We start from the raw sequence: 17,084 nt of genomic DNA on the forward strand, positions 1-17,084 counted from the left end.
CATCACTGTTTTCTCAGCTGCTTTTTCCAGTACAAACCTGACCTGCTCCACCTCTTGCTTGCTGCTGCAGGTGCCTCTGTGAAACTCCCTCCATCCCCGAATCTTCCTCTGACTGCCTGACTTCAGAGAGAGGAGGGAAAATCCTCCTGTGCTAGACATGAAGTCCTCCTGATCTGATGGAACTTGGTCATATCTACCATGTGGGACCAAAAATGCTAATTTTCCCCAGATCAGCAATAACATTCCAGCTTTGAGCTCTGACCTAAACATCACACGGCATTATTGATGTTCATGAGATATTAATTATCTTGATACAAGGAGTATTCCAGTCTCATCAAGATTTTGGCTATGCTGGAATACTATTAATGCACAGGATAAACTCAATTAATAAATCTCATTAATTTCTCAAATGTTGCTTATCCATACTCATTATCCGCAGTCCTCAGGTGGTGAGCTCTTTCAGATAAAATCTTGTCATCTTAAGAATCACAGAACCATGGAATGGTTTGAGTTGAAGGGGACCTTAAAGATCATCGAGTTCCACCCCTCACCATGGGCAAGGACACCTTCCACTGGATCCGGCTGCTCCAAGGCCCATCCAACCTGGGCTTGAACACCTCCAGGGATGGGGCAGCCACAGCTTCTCTGGGCAACCTGGGCCAGGGCCTCCCCATCCTCACAGGAAAACATTTCTTCCTAAGATCTCATCTAAGAAGGTCTTAGGTCAACCACGGGCTCCTCAAAGTGCGCTTCAAGTGCCCACTGGATGCCCACAGCAGATGGTCCCTGAGGTGCTGAAGCTGCTTCCCTCAAAGCGTTCAGAGGGTTTTACACGGAGAAGTTAATGCTCAAGCTGGTAAATCCCCCTGAGCCGAGCTCAGACGGACAAACCGGTGGTGCCTGCCCAGCCCCGTGGTGCTGCAGGCCCTGCACACGAAGGCGAACATTTGCGCAGCTGGACTAAATTTAGTGGAGCTAAATTCAGCAACAGTGAATTCTTCCTTTCTCAGGCGAGGGCAGGATGAGGTGACACGATTTCAGTTACTGTGGAGTAAGCACAGTCCAGCGGGAACTTCTGCCTTCTCCTGCTCTGCATCCCCAGCTCTGTCCTGCGACAGCCCAGACACGAGTGGAGCAACAGGACAAGACCTTGGTCACCAGGACGGTGACGGCGGCCTCCGGCCCCAGGCCTCTGCTGTGCCTGGCTCAGAGCACCCCGCGAACAGCAGCGCCAGGAACAGGCTCTGGGCTCCGAGCCTCCCTTGCTGGACTGAGATGCCCGCTGTATATTTAGCACACGCAGCACACGCCGTGCCACCAGGGGATTCTGCTGACTGGGAGGTCGTGTCAGGAGAAAGATGAGGACGTTGGATAACTTTTTTAAACAAAATCAATGAACACAAGTAAATGCCGAGTGCCAAGTTCTCAGCAAGTCCGAAAAAAGCAAGTTTTGTAAAACTAAATCAGCAGAAAAAGCTAAGTGCACTGTTTGAAAAGGAGCCGCATCACTGCTGACTCTCCTATCGTCGGCAGAGCCGGGCCGAGGGGAGCGGAGCTGAGCCGTCAGCTCCGGCACGTCTCCAGTCGAGCTAAAGGAGAGAGACATTCGCTCTGTACCTTCACACGGCCAGCTGCCTCCAAACGAGCCGCATGGTTCTCTTCCACTGCAGATGGCTTTGGCACCTCTCACTTTTGTCTCCGTTCGGGTGCGCTGCCAGGTCCCTCTGAACCTGCCTTCTTCAGCATGACTCCATCTGCAGCCACGTCAAATCGTGCCGTCTTGCTGGGCGAGCCAGGAGGCCGCTGCGGCTTGGTGGAGGACGTGTGCCACGCCGCACACTGCACTGCCCGCGCGGGGCAGCCTGGAGCTTCTGGAAAAGCTGCCGTACACTGCTGGGGCTGCCCAGCCCGTCCCAGCACACGTTGCCCCTCTGCCCGAGGCACGGTCCAGGCTCGTCCCTCCAAATGCAAAACCAACTCTTTGCTTTCATCACTGTACCCAAGCAGAGGGCAGATTGGGGTCAGTGCCTGCTACCCACGAGGGACCCCTGGAGATCTGCACACTCGTCTCAGTGCTGACCTCGCTCCAAGTTTGAGAGGTTCTCTGGAGACACAAGACCAAGGTATTAGACACAACAGTCCATTTAGCTTGCACCTCGCTCCTTCCTGCTGGAGCTTGCTGATGAGTAACCACCAGTTACAAATCAATGTCCCTTTTGTTTCCTGGCATTCTTCCTTTCCTCTGCAGAATTCGCAGAACAGCAGTTAATGCTCTTCTTTATCCAACTCACTTAGAAATAAAACTTCCTTCCTCCCCACAAGCGCACGGCATGGGTAATCTCCCTCTCTGTCAGCTTCCCACAAGTCCTGTTCACATCCCTTCCTCTGCTCTCGTGCGCTCAACAGACCTGGTAAACAACTCTTCTGTTATGGATGTCACATCTATTTCCATCTAGCTTCATTTTATCTTTCTTGAGTGGAATGTAATAGAGGCCATAGAATTTACAGAACTGCTCTCCTCCTGACCTGCCGCGCTTGCTCAATTCTACAGAGAATGAACAGCACCGGAAAATTGATACCTCAGCCCACTTCAGTGTTCATGTCAGGGGCTATTTTTTGTTAGACTTCTTTTGTGTTCCCACTTTATGTTTTAACAAATGGATCTTTAAACTCCTTTTTTTTCGAAGTGTGCCTATTTCAGTAAAGAAAAAACCTCTTTCTCGATCCAGTCTGACTGCCAAGGCTGCCTGCACCCAGCGCAGCGCCATCACACCTACAGCATGATCTGACCATAGATACATGGTCTATCTGCTCATCTACATCCAACTACAAACAGGATACCTTCTCGTCACAGAAATACAAGTACTGACCACCGTGCTGCTGTCAGAAAACCATTTCTCAGTTCCATATCCAGCCACTGCCATAAGCAATAATACTTTGCCATCCACAATGCAGGACAAACGATTCCCAAGACGTATTACATTGAATTATCCAACTACAGCCCAGTTTGTACATGTCCTACCGCCTCCTGCTAGTACAGCTCTAACCACATGCCACAACAGATGTTAAAACCAGTCAAAATACTCACAGATTTTTCTATTTACTCAAACAAGTGAAGCTTCGTTTTTCTAGACAAAGCCCTCAACACTCCCACTGACAATGGGGTATCTTTGTGACCACGTATGACGTCTTTGTGAACACTGAGGAGGGATTAGCACTTCCCAATATCCATACGAACATAAACTACAAATTTATGCTCCGCAAACACACAGCCTTAAGCAGTTTGGCACCGGTGCCTGCAGCCAGCTCTGCTGTGCCAACAGTTACAAGGCAAAGAGCTCACCGCTCTGATTCTGTGGGTAGGACCCTCCTTGGAAAGACGGGAGCAATTTTCTGTTTATGAAATGGTCTCTATGGAACAATTCAGAGTAGAAATGTTTGATAACAGCAAAAGCCCAAGATGCAGCCCCACACCTGGCTGCCAGGGCAGCCCTGACACTGGCCCCGGGATGGAGACAAAGGCTACCTACCTCGAAGCAGTAGTCTTGTCCCAGGATGCTACTGTGGACTGGCTTGATAACCACTTCTTCCTCCATGCTGAGATCCAGAGCCTCGACAGCACTACTGGGACTGAGCAATGACTCGTGGGAGCGCGATTCTTTCAGCCTCGGCATTAGATGGGATCTAGAGGAAAAATGCAACGCTGTCAGTGGATGCTCTCCTGCCCAGAGAAATTACTTAGTCCATCTGTTAGCAACAACTGCAGAACAGTCCTGGGATTTTTGTGCCATGAGTTCACCGAGGGCCCAGAACAGCAGGGACTGCTACACCATCCCATTTATAACTCTGTGAGCAGGTTCTGTTACAGCCTGTATGCTCAGTACAAATGTTCTTCCCAAACTCTGATGTAGTTAGGACCACATTAGCAGAGCTTTGTAGACCACGGGTCTCTGCACAGCCAAGTACATCCTTAAACGGCCACCACTCTGGCTGCATAGGACCTTCCAGGTGCAGTGAGCCGAGCCGGGAGGCTGGCTGGACCTCGCGTGAAGCGCTGTGCTTGGTAGTCCTGCAGCCGGGTCTGCAGCACCTGGTGCTGAGCTCTCATTGTGCCAAGCTTCAGTGATGCCGAGCTCCAGTGATGCCAAGCTCCGACTGCCAGCACAGGACTAGGTTTGCATATGCACGCAAGATCCCATTCACATCCTACTTCATTTCCTGCTGTCTCGAAGCACCCAGTCCCTGCTGACAGAAGGAATTTAACTGCAAATGGGGAGGAATTAATGACAGATCCTTCTAAAACCCCAGACCTGTGTTCACTCAGCACAGTGTGCCCAGGGAGCGGCTGGCACTAACAGGGCAGATTTTCCCCCCTCTGTGCCAGTGCCCTTCTCCCCATCCACACACACACATCTCCATCACGGATGCAGCCCACGTGCAGATCCACACTCTGTAACCAACAACCCGAGGGCTCGTGTGCTCTCTCCAATTGTTACACACATCTCTGGGATGGGGACAGTGTGGAAAATAAGGCCATGATAGCCCTATTGATTGATCTAAATGCTCTGGAGTCCCACTGGCAGCATTTAGCAGCGGGGAGCCCACAGCCAGCAAGCAGCACCATTTCCCAGACAGCCGATACAATCAACGCTGCCACAACTCTTAAAGCAAAACCAGAGAGCTCAAAGTAGAAAAAAGAAGGAAGGTAGCTTGGTACTGCCATGGAAAACACAGCAAAGCCGTGAAGTGGCATGGGAAAAAATAAAGTGAGAGCAAAGGGAGCAGTTGCCTTCTCTGTCGCCAGCACCATGTAAAACGTTCTGATGCCAGCCAGCACACAAACACTCCGATCCCAGAAACTCTGACCTTTAAAACCTCTGGCAAGCACTTCAGGGCCTTCCAAAGGGTCCTCGCGTCCCTCTGTCTACAAAGGGACAGAAATAAGGGGAATCTGAGATACTCTCAGCTTGGTCTTTCATGAGCGAAACCACAATGCTCCCAGTATCCTCTCAGAGTGCTTTGTCTCCATGAGCTGAGTTTTGCGGTTCTCCAGAACAAAGCTGACCAAAACACAGAGAAATGTCAACGGCGCCTGCAAAATCCACAGCTTCCAGTGAGTCACACCAAGCGCAATCTGGAAAACAGCCAAAGGAGAGCCCGAGATAAACAGCAGCAGAAGATAAAGAGGTGCTTCTCCAGGTCTGCCATTAAGATTCATGGCATGGACAAACCCCAGGTGATAACGGATCAGCCCGCGGCCAGTTCTCCCACGGCACACGCCAAGCACACGGCTCTGAGGGCTGCAGGACCAGCACCCCAGGACATGCTGCCCCAACGGCTCGGCCGCCAGGACCTGCTGTGCTGGGACCCGATGGCTTCTGCAGAAAAACAGCTCACGACACCACAACCTCTTTATCGGGGACAACCACGAGCCCTCAAATGCTAAAAGCTCCGGGTTAGCCCAGCACTGAACCAGAGGCAGCGGCTCTGAAGCATCTCCATCCCCCCAACAATTCTCTAAACTGCCCACTCACCCCGTCTCTATGGTGAATAAATGAATCTCCAGGAGCTGAGCACATAGCCGTTTCCTAGACCTCTGGGGCAATTTTACTCTATTTTCACAGAAAAGGGTCCGCATCCTTTTCCTCTGACTGATCCTGCAAATTAACTGTAATGCAGGCAGCCAGAGCCAAGTAACCTCAGGATGCTGAGCCCAAAACAAGCATCCAGCAGTTCCAGAACTGGCAACACAGGCTGCTCTCCAAGCCCCGGTAAGCTCAGAATCAAGCATTTACAGTAAATCTTATTTCCAGATTTCACAGATGAAATTAGAAAACGCACCAGAGCCTTGCATCCTTGTGCAGACACACACAAACACTGATAGCCCAAACCACAGCTCGGGCACTGTGTACCACAACACACACATCTGTGCCAACGAGCTTCATGCTGGTCTAAGAATTTTGGTTAAAATTAAACCCAAACAAGTCTATTTTTCATTTAAAACTACTGCAGCTGCAGGGCCGGGGGTGGGGAAGTGCAAATGCACGATGCAAAGAATTACAGAGGGAGAGGCTCTCAGGAAATGTCCTGCTCTCCCCAGACTCAGCAAATGTGTATTTAAATCCCTCTGTGCTCTGCCCAGCGCTGCTGGGAATCCTAAAATGAATAGGATTTCTCTTGGGCAGGAGGTTATTTGTCAGGTTCTTGCCTTGGCAGGACCCGCTCCCACGACATCTTTTACTCCCAAACATCTGATGGGATCCGGCCTGGGTCAGGAACAGGAACACTTTCCAGCAGCTGCTGCACTGCAAAGAGGGAGCGCTGCGGGTCTCCAAGCAGCCCTAAGAGGCCAGCATCTGCCTGCGTGCCAGCAGCCAAGCGGGGAGATGTCATTAATTAGATATTCTCGTCTGAAATCTCAGCAGAAGGGATGAGAGATCTTTCTGCTGGAGGCAGCCCCAGCAGAGCAGGACGAGTGCTGCCTGGGCAGAGCTGCCCCCAACCCCCCAGAGCCCTCACCCCATGGCAGCACGGCATGGGGGCTGCAAACACCCTGCAGGGCAAGAAGGGCTATCTAAGGACATGCAGTCCTTTCATCGTAACACCCTGTTCCGGAGGAGAGAGCGTTTCCTCTGTCCTTTGGTAAGCAATACAACATAGGCAGCGCGAGTCCAGTTACTGGAAGACCTTTGCAAGTCCCTGTTGCAGCTCCCACAGACCTCCCTTTGCATTAATGGTAGGGAAAAGGTCCTGCTAAGGCCATAAACTGCTTCCCTGAGAGAGGGCGAGGGCTTTCTCCCTGCTGGAAAGGCCACTCGGTGTTCCCTCTGCTCAGGCAAGGGGAACACAAGCCCACCATGCGTGTTACAGCAATGCCCTTGGAATGAGAACAGCTCTGCCTGTACCACATCACGGCACAAGCGGCGGCCAGAAGCAGGGATTGTCAAGGATTCCCAGGCTGTGACAGCGCACCCAACCCAACCGGGACTTTGGAGACTGCAGCAAAGACTTTGCAGACACAGAGAAACAAGCATGGAGGTACATCCCAGTCTCTCCTCACCAGACCTCAGGGCTGGGCCTTGAGCAAGAGGCAGCAAGCGTGCGGCCGCAGCAGCAGCTCCGGGTCCGCAGGCTGGCTGGAGGCACTGCCCAGGCTCAACGCTCCTTCCCAACCCGAGATATTCCAATGGGCTCCAGGATAGGAAAAATGTAGGGCCTGTCTACACAGCATTATTCTGGAATAGGTTCTGTATGTTTGAACTCATACTCTGATTCCGGAATTGCTTTCTTGTGAAGACAAGCCCTCAAAGGGGCAACCCCATCAGATTTCGCTTCAGATCCTCACCTGTGTGAAACCACCCAGGTGCTGCGGCTGTAGCTATAGGGTTTTTGCTGAGAAGCAGAAAGAAACAGGGAACGTGGCTGGGACCAGATACAGAATTTAGCATTGAAACAGGAGTGGAAAAATAAAGACCCCTTCTACTGCTGTTCCACTCAGAGCACGAGCAGGGTGGAGAACTGGAGGGAAGCGCAGGCACTAAGCTGGAGATAACACCAGCTAACACCAGCTGCAGCACCAGCCTTTGCAACGCAAACGCCTCCCTGCTGCCAGGGGATCTGGTCTCCTAAATCACAGGTTTGACTTGGTGACACGTCTCCTGCTCAGGACGCATTCCCTGCACGTGGCTCCTCAAGGGCTGGCAGTTCTTGCCAGTGGCCAGCCGGGAACGGTGTCTGCACTCCCGTCTCAGCAGCACACACCAAAGCAGCTCAACGGACCGCGAGACCCACGTGCTGCATGGACAGAATCCCAGCCTCTCTCCAGCCCCAGGGATTAGGCTTCGCTATGGCTAAGAACAAAGTGGACAACTCCACCAAACTGATTTGTGACATCAGACGGGAGAAGGGTTTTAGCAGTCGCAGATGGGAATCAATCCACATGCCACCCTCTGCCAGCTCCACCAGGGGCAGCAAGACCAGGAGCTGGGGAGCAGAGCCTCGGAGCTTCACTGCTGCTAGGGACAAACTGGGACGACGCTCGCTGCAGAGCCCAGATCGGGACAAGGGCTGCATTTCTTCTCACAGCAAATGCACACTAGGCTCTCGGACGCAGCAGCCCTCCCCCAAGCCCTCTCCTCATCTCATCAGCATTGCCAATGTGACCCCCGCTTCCCGCTGACCTCTTGACTGCTGCTGAGAGTTCTCATCCATTCCTCCCCAGTGCCGCATCCTGCTTCCATTTAACAAATAAACATGAAAGTGGTGGTGTGGGAATAACCAAGAACAACAGCGCAAGAGAACGTGCTTGCAAAAGATGAATGTTTTTATCCTGTAGGACAGGACGTGTGGATGAAGCCTCAGCACATCCTTCTCCATGTTCTGCTGACCTGAGCTTCCTCCCGCGGGTCCCTGGCCGGTCCCTGCCCAGCAGCGCTGCGGTGGCAAAGTGCAGGGGGATGCTCTGCAGCCTTTGGGGCTCTCTGGGCGGCAGAGTGTGGGAAATGCACTCGGCGCACTCCCAGTGGGAACCCAGTGCCACACGTCACCCTCACTGACGCAACACCTCCACTGAGCAACACAAAGGACATGTAATTAAACTTATTAATGCCTGCCCTTGTTTTTAGAATGTTCTCAGTTTTAACCGGTAGCAGAATTAATTACATTCAAAAGGACTTTGTCAGCTCATACCAGACTCCAAGTGTTGTTTTTGTCAGAGCAAACCTGAAGGATGATTTTAACCCATGACATTCACCTGAGCGTGGACATTTGTTTTTTTAATAATCGGCCACTGCAGAGTTTGTCAGCGCCAGGCGCCGGGCCCAGCGCAGCCTGTGGGGACACGGGCAGGACTGGTAACGCGCAAGATGAAACAAATGGCAAAAGCAAGAAAATACGTCAAGGGCAAGAATCACAGAATGGCTTGGATTGGAAGAAACCTCAAAGCCCATCCAGTCCCACCCCTGTGATGGGCAGGGAAACCTCCCACTGCATCAGGGGGCTCAAACCCCATCCATCCCGGCCTTGAACCATCCAGGGATGGGGCAGCCACCACTGCTCTGGGCAACCTGGACCAGGGCCTCCCCACCCTCACAGCAAAACATTTCTGCCTAAGATCTCATCTCAGTCTCCCCTCTTTCAGCTGAAAAGCATTCCCCCTCATCCCATCCCTGCTCTCCCTGATCAAGAGCCCCTCCCCAGCTCACCTGGAGCACCTTTCAGTACTGGAAGCTGCTCTGAGGTCTCCCCTCAGCCTTCTCTTCTCCAGGCTGAGCGACCCCAGCTCTCTCACCCTGTCCTCATACAGGAGGTGCTCCAGCCTTTGGATCAACTCCGTGGCCTCCTCTGGCCTCACTCCAACAGCTCCATGTCCTTCAGGTGCTGAGGACTCCAGAACTGAACACGGGGCTCCAGGTGGGGTCTCACCAGAGCAGAGCAGAGCAGAGGGGCAGAGTCCCCTCCCTGGCGCTGCTGCCCCACTGCGTTGGATGCCGCCCAGGAGACGGTTGGCTCTTTGGGCAGCGAGCGCACACTGCTGGTGACTACAGTTTCAATAGTCAAAAATCTTGTTAAGAAGCTAAAGAAGTAACTTCTGCTTAATTCCCAACAGCCACCAACTCATTTTTAACAGAAACTGACACCGTACACCAAAAAAAGTTACTTTTTCTTATCACATCAGCCTAACCTACCATAAACAGTGCCACCTGATGCAAACAGCACCCACAGATCCACCACCTGCAGGAGTTCAAACCAGCCCCGAGAGCCAGTCACCCCCACAGCAGCAGCCTCTGGAGCGAGCAGGGATTGCAGGACCCCCAAATCCACCTGGGGAGCCTCGAGAAGGCACAGGCTGGTGGGCACAAGGAGAGGCAGGACATGGGGCTGCAGCCAGTGCTGACCGCTGGCTCCCGGCCACCCCAGGGCCAGGCACCACCGAGCCACCAGGTGCTCCCCGGCCACATCCCAGCCTCCTAATTCCATGGTGGGAGGAGGCTGGGGATAAAGGTTTTGATTGTTACTGCTTAAATTTCGTAGGTGTAGAGAGAGAATCCGGACAAGAAAGCAAAAGCAAGGCAGGATGACTCCTCCAGGATTAACCCCAAGGAAAGCGGAGTCAGAAGCCCCGCAGCCCCGGCTCCAGAGCCAGCAACCTCGCTTCAGTAAATAATGATGAAAACACATTCTTAACGGACAGAATCACGGCCGGAGCGCTGCTAAAAATAACCCCTTCTGCTGAGGACCGGGAGGAGCCCGGCGGTGGGAGCCCCGGGGGCTCCTGCCAACCCCGTCCTGCTGCCCCGCATCCCCGCTCCCTCCCCGCATCCCCCGCTCCTTGCCCGCACCTCCCGGTCCCGGCGCATCCACCAGCACCGGCGCCGCTCCCTGTCCGCATCTTCGCCCGCATCCCCCGCTCCCTGCCCACATCCCTGCCCGCATCCCCCGGTTCCCTACCCGCATCCCCCGGCACCCTGCTCTCCTCCCCCTCGCTCCCTGCCCGCATCCCCCGGCTCCCTACCGCATCCCCTGCTCCCTGCTCTCCTCCCCCCGGCTCCCTGCCCGCATCCCCCGGCTCCCTGCTCTCCTCCCCCCCACTCCCTGCTCTCCTCCCCCCGCTCCTGCTCCGCTCCTTTCCCGCCTCCCCCCCGGCCCTTTCCCGCTCCCTGCCCGCATTCCCCTCCTTTCCCGCACCCCCGCTCTCACCGCGCCGCCTCTCCCGTCCATGCCGCCGCCGCCCCGCCCCGCCGGGCCCGCATTGGCCGCGCTGTAGCCGGGCAGAGCCCCGGCGGCACCGGCACCGCCCCCCGCGCCGCGGCACCGCCCGCCCGGAGCCGCAGCCCTCCCCGCTCACCCCTACCCCTCCCCGGAGCCCGGCAGCCCCTCCCCATCCTCCCCCGCCGCCTCCCGGTCCCTCCCCGGAGTCCCCTTGTCCCTCCCCACTGCTCCCGAGCCACTCGACCCCCGTGTCCACTGCCCCCGTGTCCGTCTCCGTTTTGTCGTGATAAACCCTGGGAAAATCCAATTCTCCTTTATTTTGGCGACAGCTGCTCTAGGGCTCCACTTCCCTGGCTCCGCTGAGAGCTTCCCTGGCTGCTTCCCTGAGCTCTTCCCTGGCCACTTTTCTGGCTTCCCTGGCCACTTCCCTAACCGCTTCCCTGGCCACTTCCCTGGCTTCCCTGGCCACTTCCCTAACCGCTTCCCTGGCCACTTCCCTAACCGCTTCCCTGGCCACTTCCCTGGCTTCCCTGGCCACTTCCCTAGCCATTTCCCTGGCCGCTTCCCTAACCACTTCCCTGGCCACTTCCCTAACCGCTTCCCTGGCCACTTCCTTAACCGCTTCCCTGGCCACTTCCCCGACCCCTCCCCTGGCCGCATCCTGCCTGCTGGCAGCACCGGGAAGGCAGGAGGAGGGCAGCAGGCTGCCCGCTGCCCTGGGATGCAGAAGCCCGTTCCTTTCCCGTGGGAAGCCGAGTCACTGACCTTTGCAGCAGTGCAATCCAGAGCACGGAGTAGCACCTGCAGCAGCATCCGGCCGCGCTGCCGTGAGCCATGGCACCCGATCCCGCATCAGAACCCAGCGCGCCCCGCTTCCCGGCACAGTGCGGGGATGCTGAAGTGAAGCCTTGGGGAACGCAGTGCCCAGAGCAGCAGGTGAGCGCGGGAGGAGGACGTGAGACAGCGCAGACAAGAGAGGAAGGCTGCACAGCATGGTCCAAGTGTCCTGATTGCCACCATCCTCACCCAGCCCACACCGACACGTTCCCAGGGCCAGACTGCTGCTGTCATCCTGGCGTATTCAAATGCCTCCATTACTCATCAAGAACAAAGTAGGACTATCTAGTAAATGAAAAACCACCGCACGGATCTGTCCCCCTGCCTGTTATTTATGGCTGCTCCCTTTTCCACTTCTCAAAGGCTACCGGCCACGGCTCCAGCAGATCATAAATCCTCCAGCGAGGCGGCTCGGGATCAGGGAGGATGTGGGCACTGGCGCTAACACCACTGGTCGGCACAGGAAGGGAATCGAAAGCGAAGGAAATATCCCTGATGAAAAGCACTCAGGGTCTCCTCACTCCAGAGGGGAAGGAATTGGGTTCTGCCGAGGCAGCAGGCACAAGTCTTGCCTCCTCCAGGGACTTGCAAGCCGGATTCCCAGATGGATCGTCCCTCCAGCCAGCACCACGGCACGTGGCAATGACAAACAACTCAGAATTCATAGGTTCTGTGCCCAGCTCCGACACTAACTCCATGCGCATCCACGCTTACATCCTCTCCTTCTCAGCCAGAGCAGTGGGCACGACCCTCTCTCGCCTCCAAAGGATCCAGAAAATGTAGAAGAACTTGAGTAACACAGAGAAAATGTACTGGGTTTGAATAATAAGAAACGCTGTCTGTCACCTAAGGCCAGTGGGGTCCTTTTCCCCCTCCCGACTGCGCCCCGGGGGCGACGGCACCAGCTCACCAGCCATGCTGGGATGCGCAGCCCACGCAGCACAACGCCCGCTCAGTGCATTCCCCACTTCGCGTCCTCTGCACAGCGCACGCTGACTGTCCCCTTGCAGTCTGCAAGCAGCACTCTGGATTTAGCATTTTGCCTCAGTTTTGCCTCCCCCCATTTCCCCCGCCAGCGGTTTGAAGTTCTCTCACCCTTTGTTGGCAGATGCCATGCAGAAAGACAAGCTCGCTGTCCTCGATTTGCTTTTCAGGGCTTCTATAAAGTAGGGCACCAGCATCAGCCCAGCCTCAGGTTTTTGATACATTGCTGGAGTAGCCAAAAATAATAACAGGCAGCTTCAGTCAATCTTTTTGTCAAATCTGCAGCAGCCCAGGGGTCCTTTGTGTGGCAGAGCAGAAACACAGTGCATGCTAGGCTGAAATCCCGCTCAGCGCTCCACAGCCGTTCCCGCCTGCGTGCCGGGCTCACCAGCGGCTCCCGAGCGGAGCACCCCGGTCCTCAACAGGGAGCCCCTGCCTTGCGGGGTCCCTTTCCCACAGCCATTGGTGCTTTGCTCTCCTATTTCCTTCAGCACCTTATCTCCCTTGAGGCGGCGAAACGCTAAGGTCAAGTTACAGTTTTACCAACCTTTTTATCGCTCTGGCAAGGCACAAAAATACAGAACCTGAACTTTGGAACGGGCCCTCGCACCTGCAGTGGGTGGAGAGCGGAGCAGACCGACGGCAGCAGGAGAGCGGAGAATGCAGGTCCTCTCCACAGCCCAGCACTGGAGTATTTTCTATTGCATGTTCACACACATTATTAGGACAATCTGGAAGGAAATACCAAACCCAACAAGCGCATGCTTTTGGCCTGCATTCACGCAGGAAGCCAGATGTGCTGGGAGCTGCAGCAGCTCCAGCTGATGTAGGGACCGAGCACAGCTCCACCACTGCCACCAGACAAGGAAGACGATGACATACATCCAGTGAAAGAGCTCTGTGTGCTGGGAACTGCCCAGCTGAATTTCCCCTGCTGCAAACCTGGAATTCCAGCCAGTTGGTCTGTGCGGGGCTGGCACACGCACCAGGCACTGGGAGATGAAGTAACGCATGAACGTGGAGCCCCAGGTGCTCGGTGGTGGCTCTCCTGCCGCAAGTCTCAACTCTGTGAACGACAAACACGTTTCCCGAAGGTCACCTGCTGCCATGCCCCATCGATCACACAGTATAGAATCACCAGGTTGGAAAAGACCTCTGAGATCATCGAGTCCAACGAGTACTCGGGCTGCTGTCTGTAACACACCAACATCTTGAGGCTACTGCTCTGTAATGTACAGGTCATTCATTTCCGACTCCCATGGCTTCTGGAATATCCCCGTGCAGCTCAGGGGGTACAGGAGCAAGAACTCTGCGGAGTTTCTCTGGGGAGAAAACTCTGGGGCCTCGGGGACTGCTCTTTCCCTTCCCAGGGAGTGTCGGGCAGTGAGGAAACCACACTCTGTTGACTCAATGTTTAAATACTGCAGTGAGCATTACTACCACCAAAAGGAAGTCTGCATGTCAAAGTCTCAGCTGATTTTATTCCAAGCCAGAGTTCAGCCTAACTTCCTTAATCTGATACCTCATTCGTCTCCTCCCCAAGGTGCTTCCCTGCAGACTATTGTTCTCATAGAATTGTTAAGGCTGGAAAAGGCCTCTAAGCTCATCCAACCCAACCATCAACACACCAGGCAGAAGAAACTGTGATTACCAACATTTAGTCCAAATTTACAGTTAAAATCAAAATGCCTGTCGATGTCCTAAAAAGCTTTACTTCATAGCGTTGGAACAGCCCCTCTTTCAGCATAATTAACACTACAGGACAGGCCCCTGGACAAGGCTGTCACTGCTGCTCGGGCGCGGGGTGGGCACGGCCATTACTGAGGAGCCCTTCCAGAAAACTCTTCACTGGATGTACAACAGCCTGGGGCACCACCAACCAACAGACAGATTTCACCGCAGACACCATTAAATCCGCTCTCAGGAATCCCAATGTTCCTCCATCAAACTGTGTGCTCACGCAGCAGCCTCTGAGCGCTCAGGATCTACAGCTGAACGGGAGTCCTGCCTGTGTTTCTGCTTGTTTATCCTGTCCTTCAGCGCAGCTCGACAAGAAGGTAACCAGCACCTGAAGGGCACAGAATTTACCCAGCCCTTGCAGGCAGAGGAACAGTGGCCAGGTGGAACAACGAGATTATGAAAAGATTTCTTCACCTGGTTTATTAAAATGTGCTTGGAGTTCAGGAAAGCCAACCTGCAGCCCTGAGGCAGAATGGACATCCAGCACTTCGGGAAAAGCAGGTGCCATATCAGACATTGAAGGAATCCTTAACCTCTGACTAATGCTGCCTTTTAGAATCATAGAATCATTAAAGTTGGAAAAGCCCTCTAAGCTCATCCAGTCCAACCCTGAGCCCAATCCCACCGTGCCTACAGAACCATGTCCCAAAGTGCCACAGCCACATGCTTTTTGAACCCCTCCAGGGGTGGAGACACCATCCTAACATCCAGTCTAAACCTCCCCTGGTGCAACTTGAGGCCATTTCCTCTCACCCATCGCTTATCATCTGGGAGAAGAACCAGCACCCACCTCACCACAACCTCCTTTCCAGGAGCTGCACAGAGCGATGAGGTCTCGTTTCAGCCTCCTCTTCTCCAGGTTACAGTATTTCCAGAACCCCTGGGCTCCAGACCCTTACCCAGCTCTGTTCTTCTCCTCTGGACGCACCCCAGCCCCTCACTGTCCTTCTTGAGCTGAGGGAAACACTCCGTATTTCATAGCACTAGGGAGTGCACCTGGCCAGCCAATTCCTCTTTCTGCTAGTAATTAGCTTCACTTTTCTGCTCTCCTGAGCAAGCATTAGACTTTCCTCTAGGAATGTAATCCCCATCAGCAGGAAACCTGTCTTTACTGAGATGCCACACATCCTTTCTGAAGGTTTTATTTAAAACACACCATTGTTATTAGCCGCAGACTCTTCTGACCCTCTTTGTGTGGTCTCATTCCTGCAAACATTCAATATCATTTTGGGCTATTAGTCTCGCTCCACAGACACTACTTAACTTCCAAGGACAATCCGAGCCAAGAAGCATTTGCAGGAGTCAAGTTTTGAATTCCAATCTAAGCTACGCAGGGGCACCGATGGCGTAGGACTGAGCCTGACAAACACCAATACATGTTTAGCATCCAAACTACATTTTAGTTCAATTTTCTTTCTGTCTCCCACTACCGGCAGTGGTAGCAGGGAACACCAACCGAACGATGTTCTTAAACAAAATGACGTTCTTAAACCCCAATCCCAGGGGTTCTGTGTGCTTGTATCCAGCCCTCACCTCTGCACAGGTCCTGGGGAGGGGGGCTCAGAGCCGGGCTGGGGGAGAAGCGGCTGCAGAGAGGACAGTCCTGGGCTGCGCTCCCTGTGACACACGTCAGCTCCAGTTCGCCCTCTGGTCTAGAGAGCAGACAGTGGTCCGGGATCCCACACTCATCTTCCCTGCGAGGGATGAAAGCTCAAGTCTAAATCTGGTCTCGGCTCTATTTTTAAAGGGTTGTCTGTGATGGCGAAAGATAACAAGTTTAGAAAACCCTAATTGTCATTACCAACGCCCGAGCTCCAGACAGAGGCCAACCAACGTTTGTTTTTCTGACACTCGATTACTCCTCTCAGAGATGGAATCAGACCCAGCCAATCTCTGACCAGAAACACTTTTTATCACCTTCCCAATGGGACAAGAAGAGATTCCTGCAGGAGCTTTGTGAGCAGCCTTGTCTGTTACACAAAAACTTCCCTCCTCCTCTGCTACACAGGGAACCAGAGAGGAACCTGACAGAAAGCTTCACCCTGCAGGATGGGAAGAGGCAGAGCAGGGCCAGGTCTGAGCCCTGGTTCAGTAGCTGCACAGCAGAAACAATTTCCTTTGGTAACTGAGTTATTTTAAAGCAATCTAGTTAGACAGATGCAAGGCGCTGACACAGATGCACTGAAACTGGTTTGATCCTTGCCTGAACAGGATTAACTTGCCTCATGATTAAGCAAATTAAACTCCTGCTCATCTTCCTTGCAAAAAGGGCTGTATTTTACACAGAGAGTTGTGCACAATTTTTACAGGGACAGAACCTGGGAGGGTTTCCTTTGCAGTAGGTGTTTGGGGCCACCACACAGCTCCCCGCAGCCTGGTTTGGCCTCACTGAACTCTGAGGTGGAACCACGCCTGCCTCACCCGCAATTCTACTCCATTATTAATGCTTAAACCTACATTTTAGGCCATTAGCCTGTACCGATCACAAGAAGAGTTAAACCCACTCAGACGCACTGCACTAAGAGCCTGAGCTGATGTAAATAGATCGAATTAAAATAAATGTAGTTGCATGGATGCATCTTTTTCTGCAGACGTAGCATGGGTTCCATTCCTTACACCCACTCCTGACTCCTGCCCGTTCCACTCGCTGTCAATGGCTTTGCTTAGTGGTTCCCCAGCTCTGAAGGGTTAAATCTGCATAGCAGAAAAGAACATTTCTTATCTTACTTTCTTTTTCAACCTGCAAAAGTTAGGGTTCAGATTTTGTTCTTGCATTTAGTTTCTTAGAACACTTATTTCCACAAATATTTTTC

General features: G+C 53.6%; 1 protein-coding gene across 14 annotated transcripts in view; it reads right to left on the reverse strand.

The window, feature by feature from the left end:
• Positions 1-17,084, reverse strand: part of DAB2IP (DAB2 interacting protein) — a 194,543-nt gene that overhangs the window by 44,803 nt on the left and 132,656 nt on the right. For 9 of the 14 annotated variants that reach the window (XR_008453016.1, XM_054084392.1, XM_054084394.1 and 6 more), the window contains one exon: positions 3,531-3,684. Coding sequence is in view for 13 of the 14 variants with exons in the window: in XM_054084392.1 (XP_053940367.1) it covers positions 3,531-3,684 (154 nt within the window). In the remaining variant the exon portion in view is untranslated. Of the gene's footprint in view, positions 1-3,530; positions 3,685-9,203; positions 9,330-10,686; positions 10,808-11,475; positions 12,375-12,642; positions 12,989-17,084 lie in introns of those variants that run through there. The other 5 variants (XM_054084397.1, XM_054084398.1, XM_054084399.1 and 2 more) reach the window with 5 other exon arrangements.

The sequence above is a fragment of the Cuculus canorus genome, chromosome 19 (assembly GCF_017976375.1).
Source record: "Cuculus canorus isolate bCucCan1 chromosome 19, bCucCan1.pri, whole genome shotgun sequence".
Classification (NCBI taxonomy): Eukaryota; Metazoa; Chordata; class Aves; order Cuculiformes; family Cuculidae; genus Cuculus; species Cuculus canorus.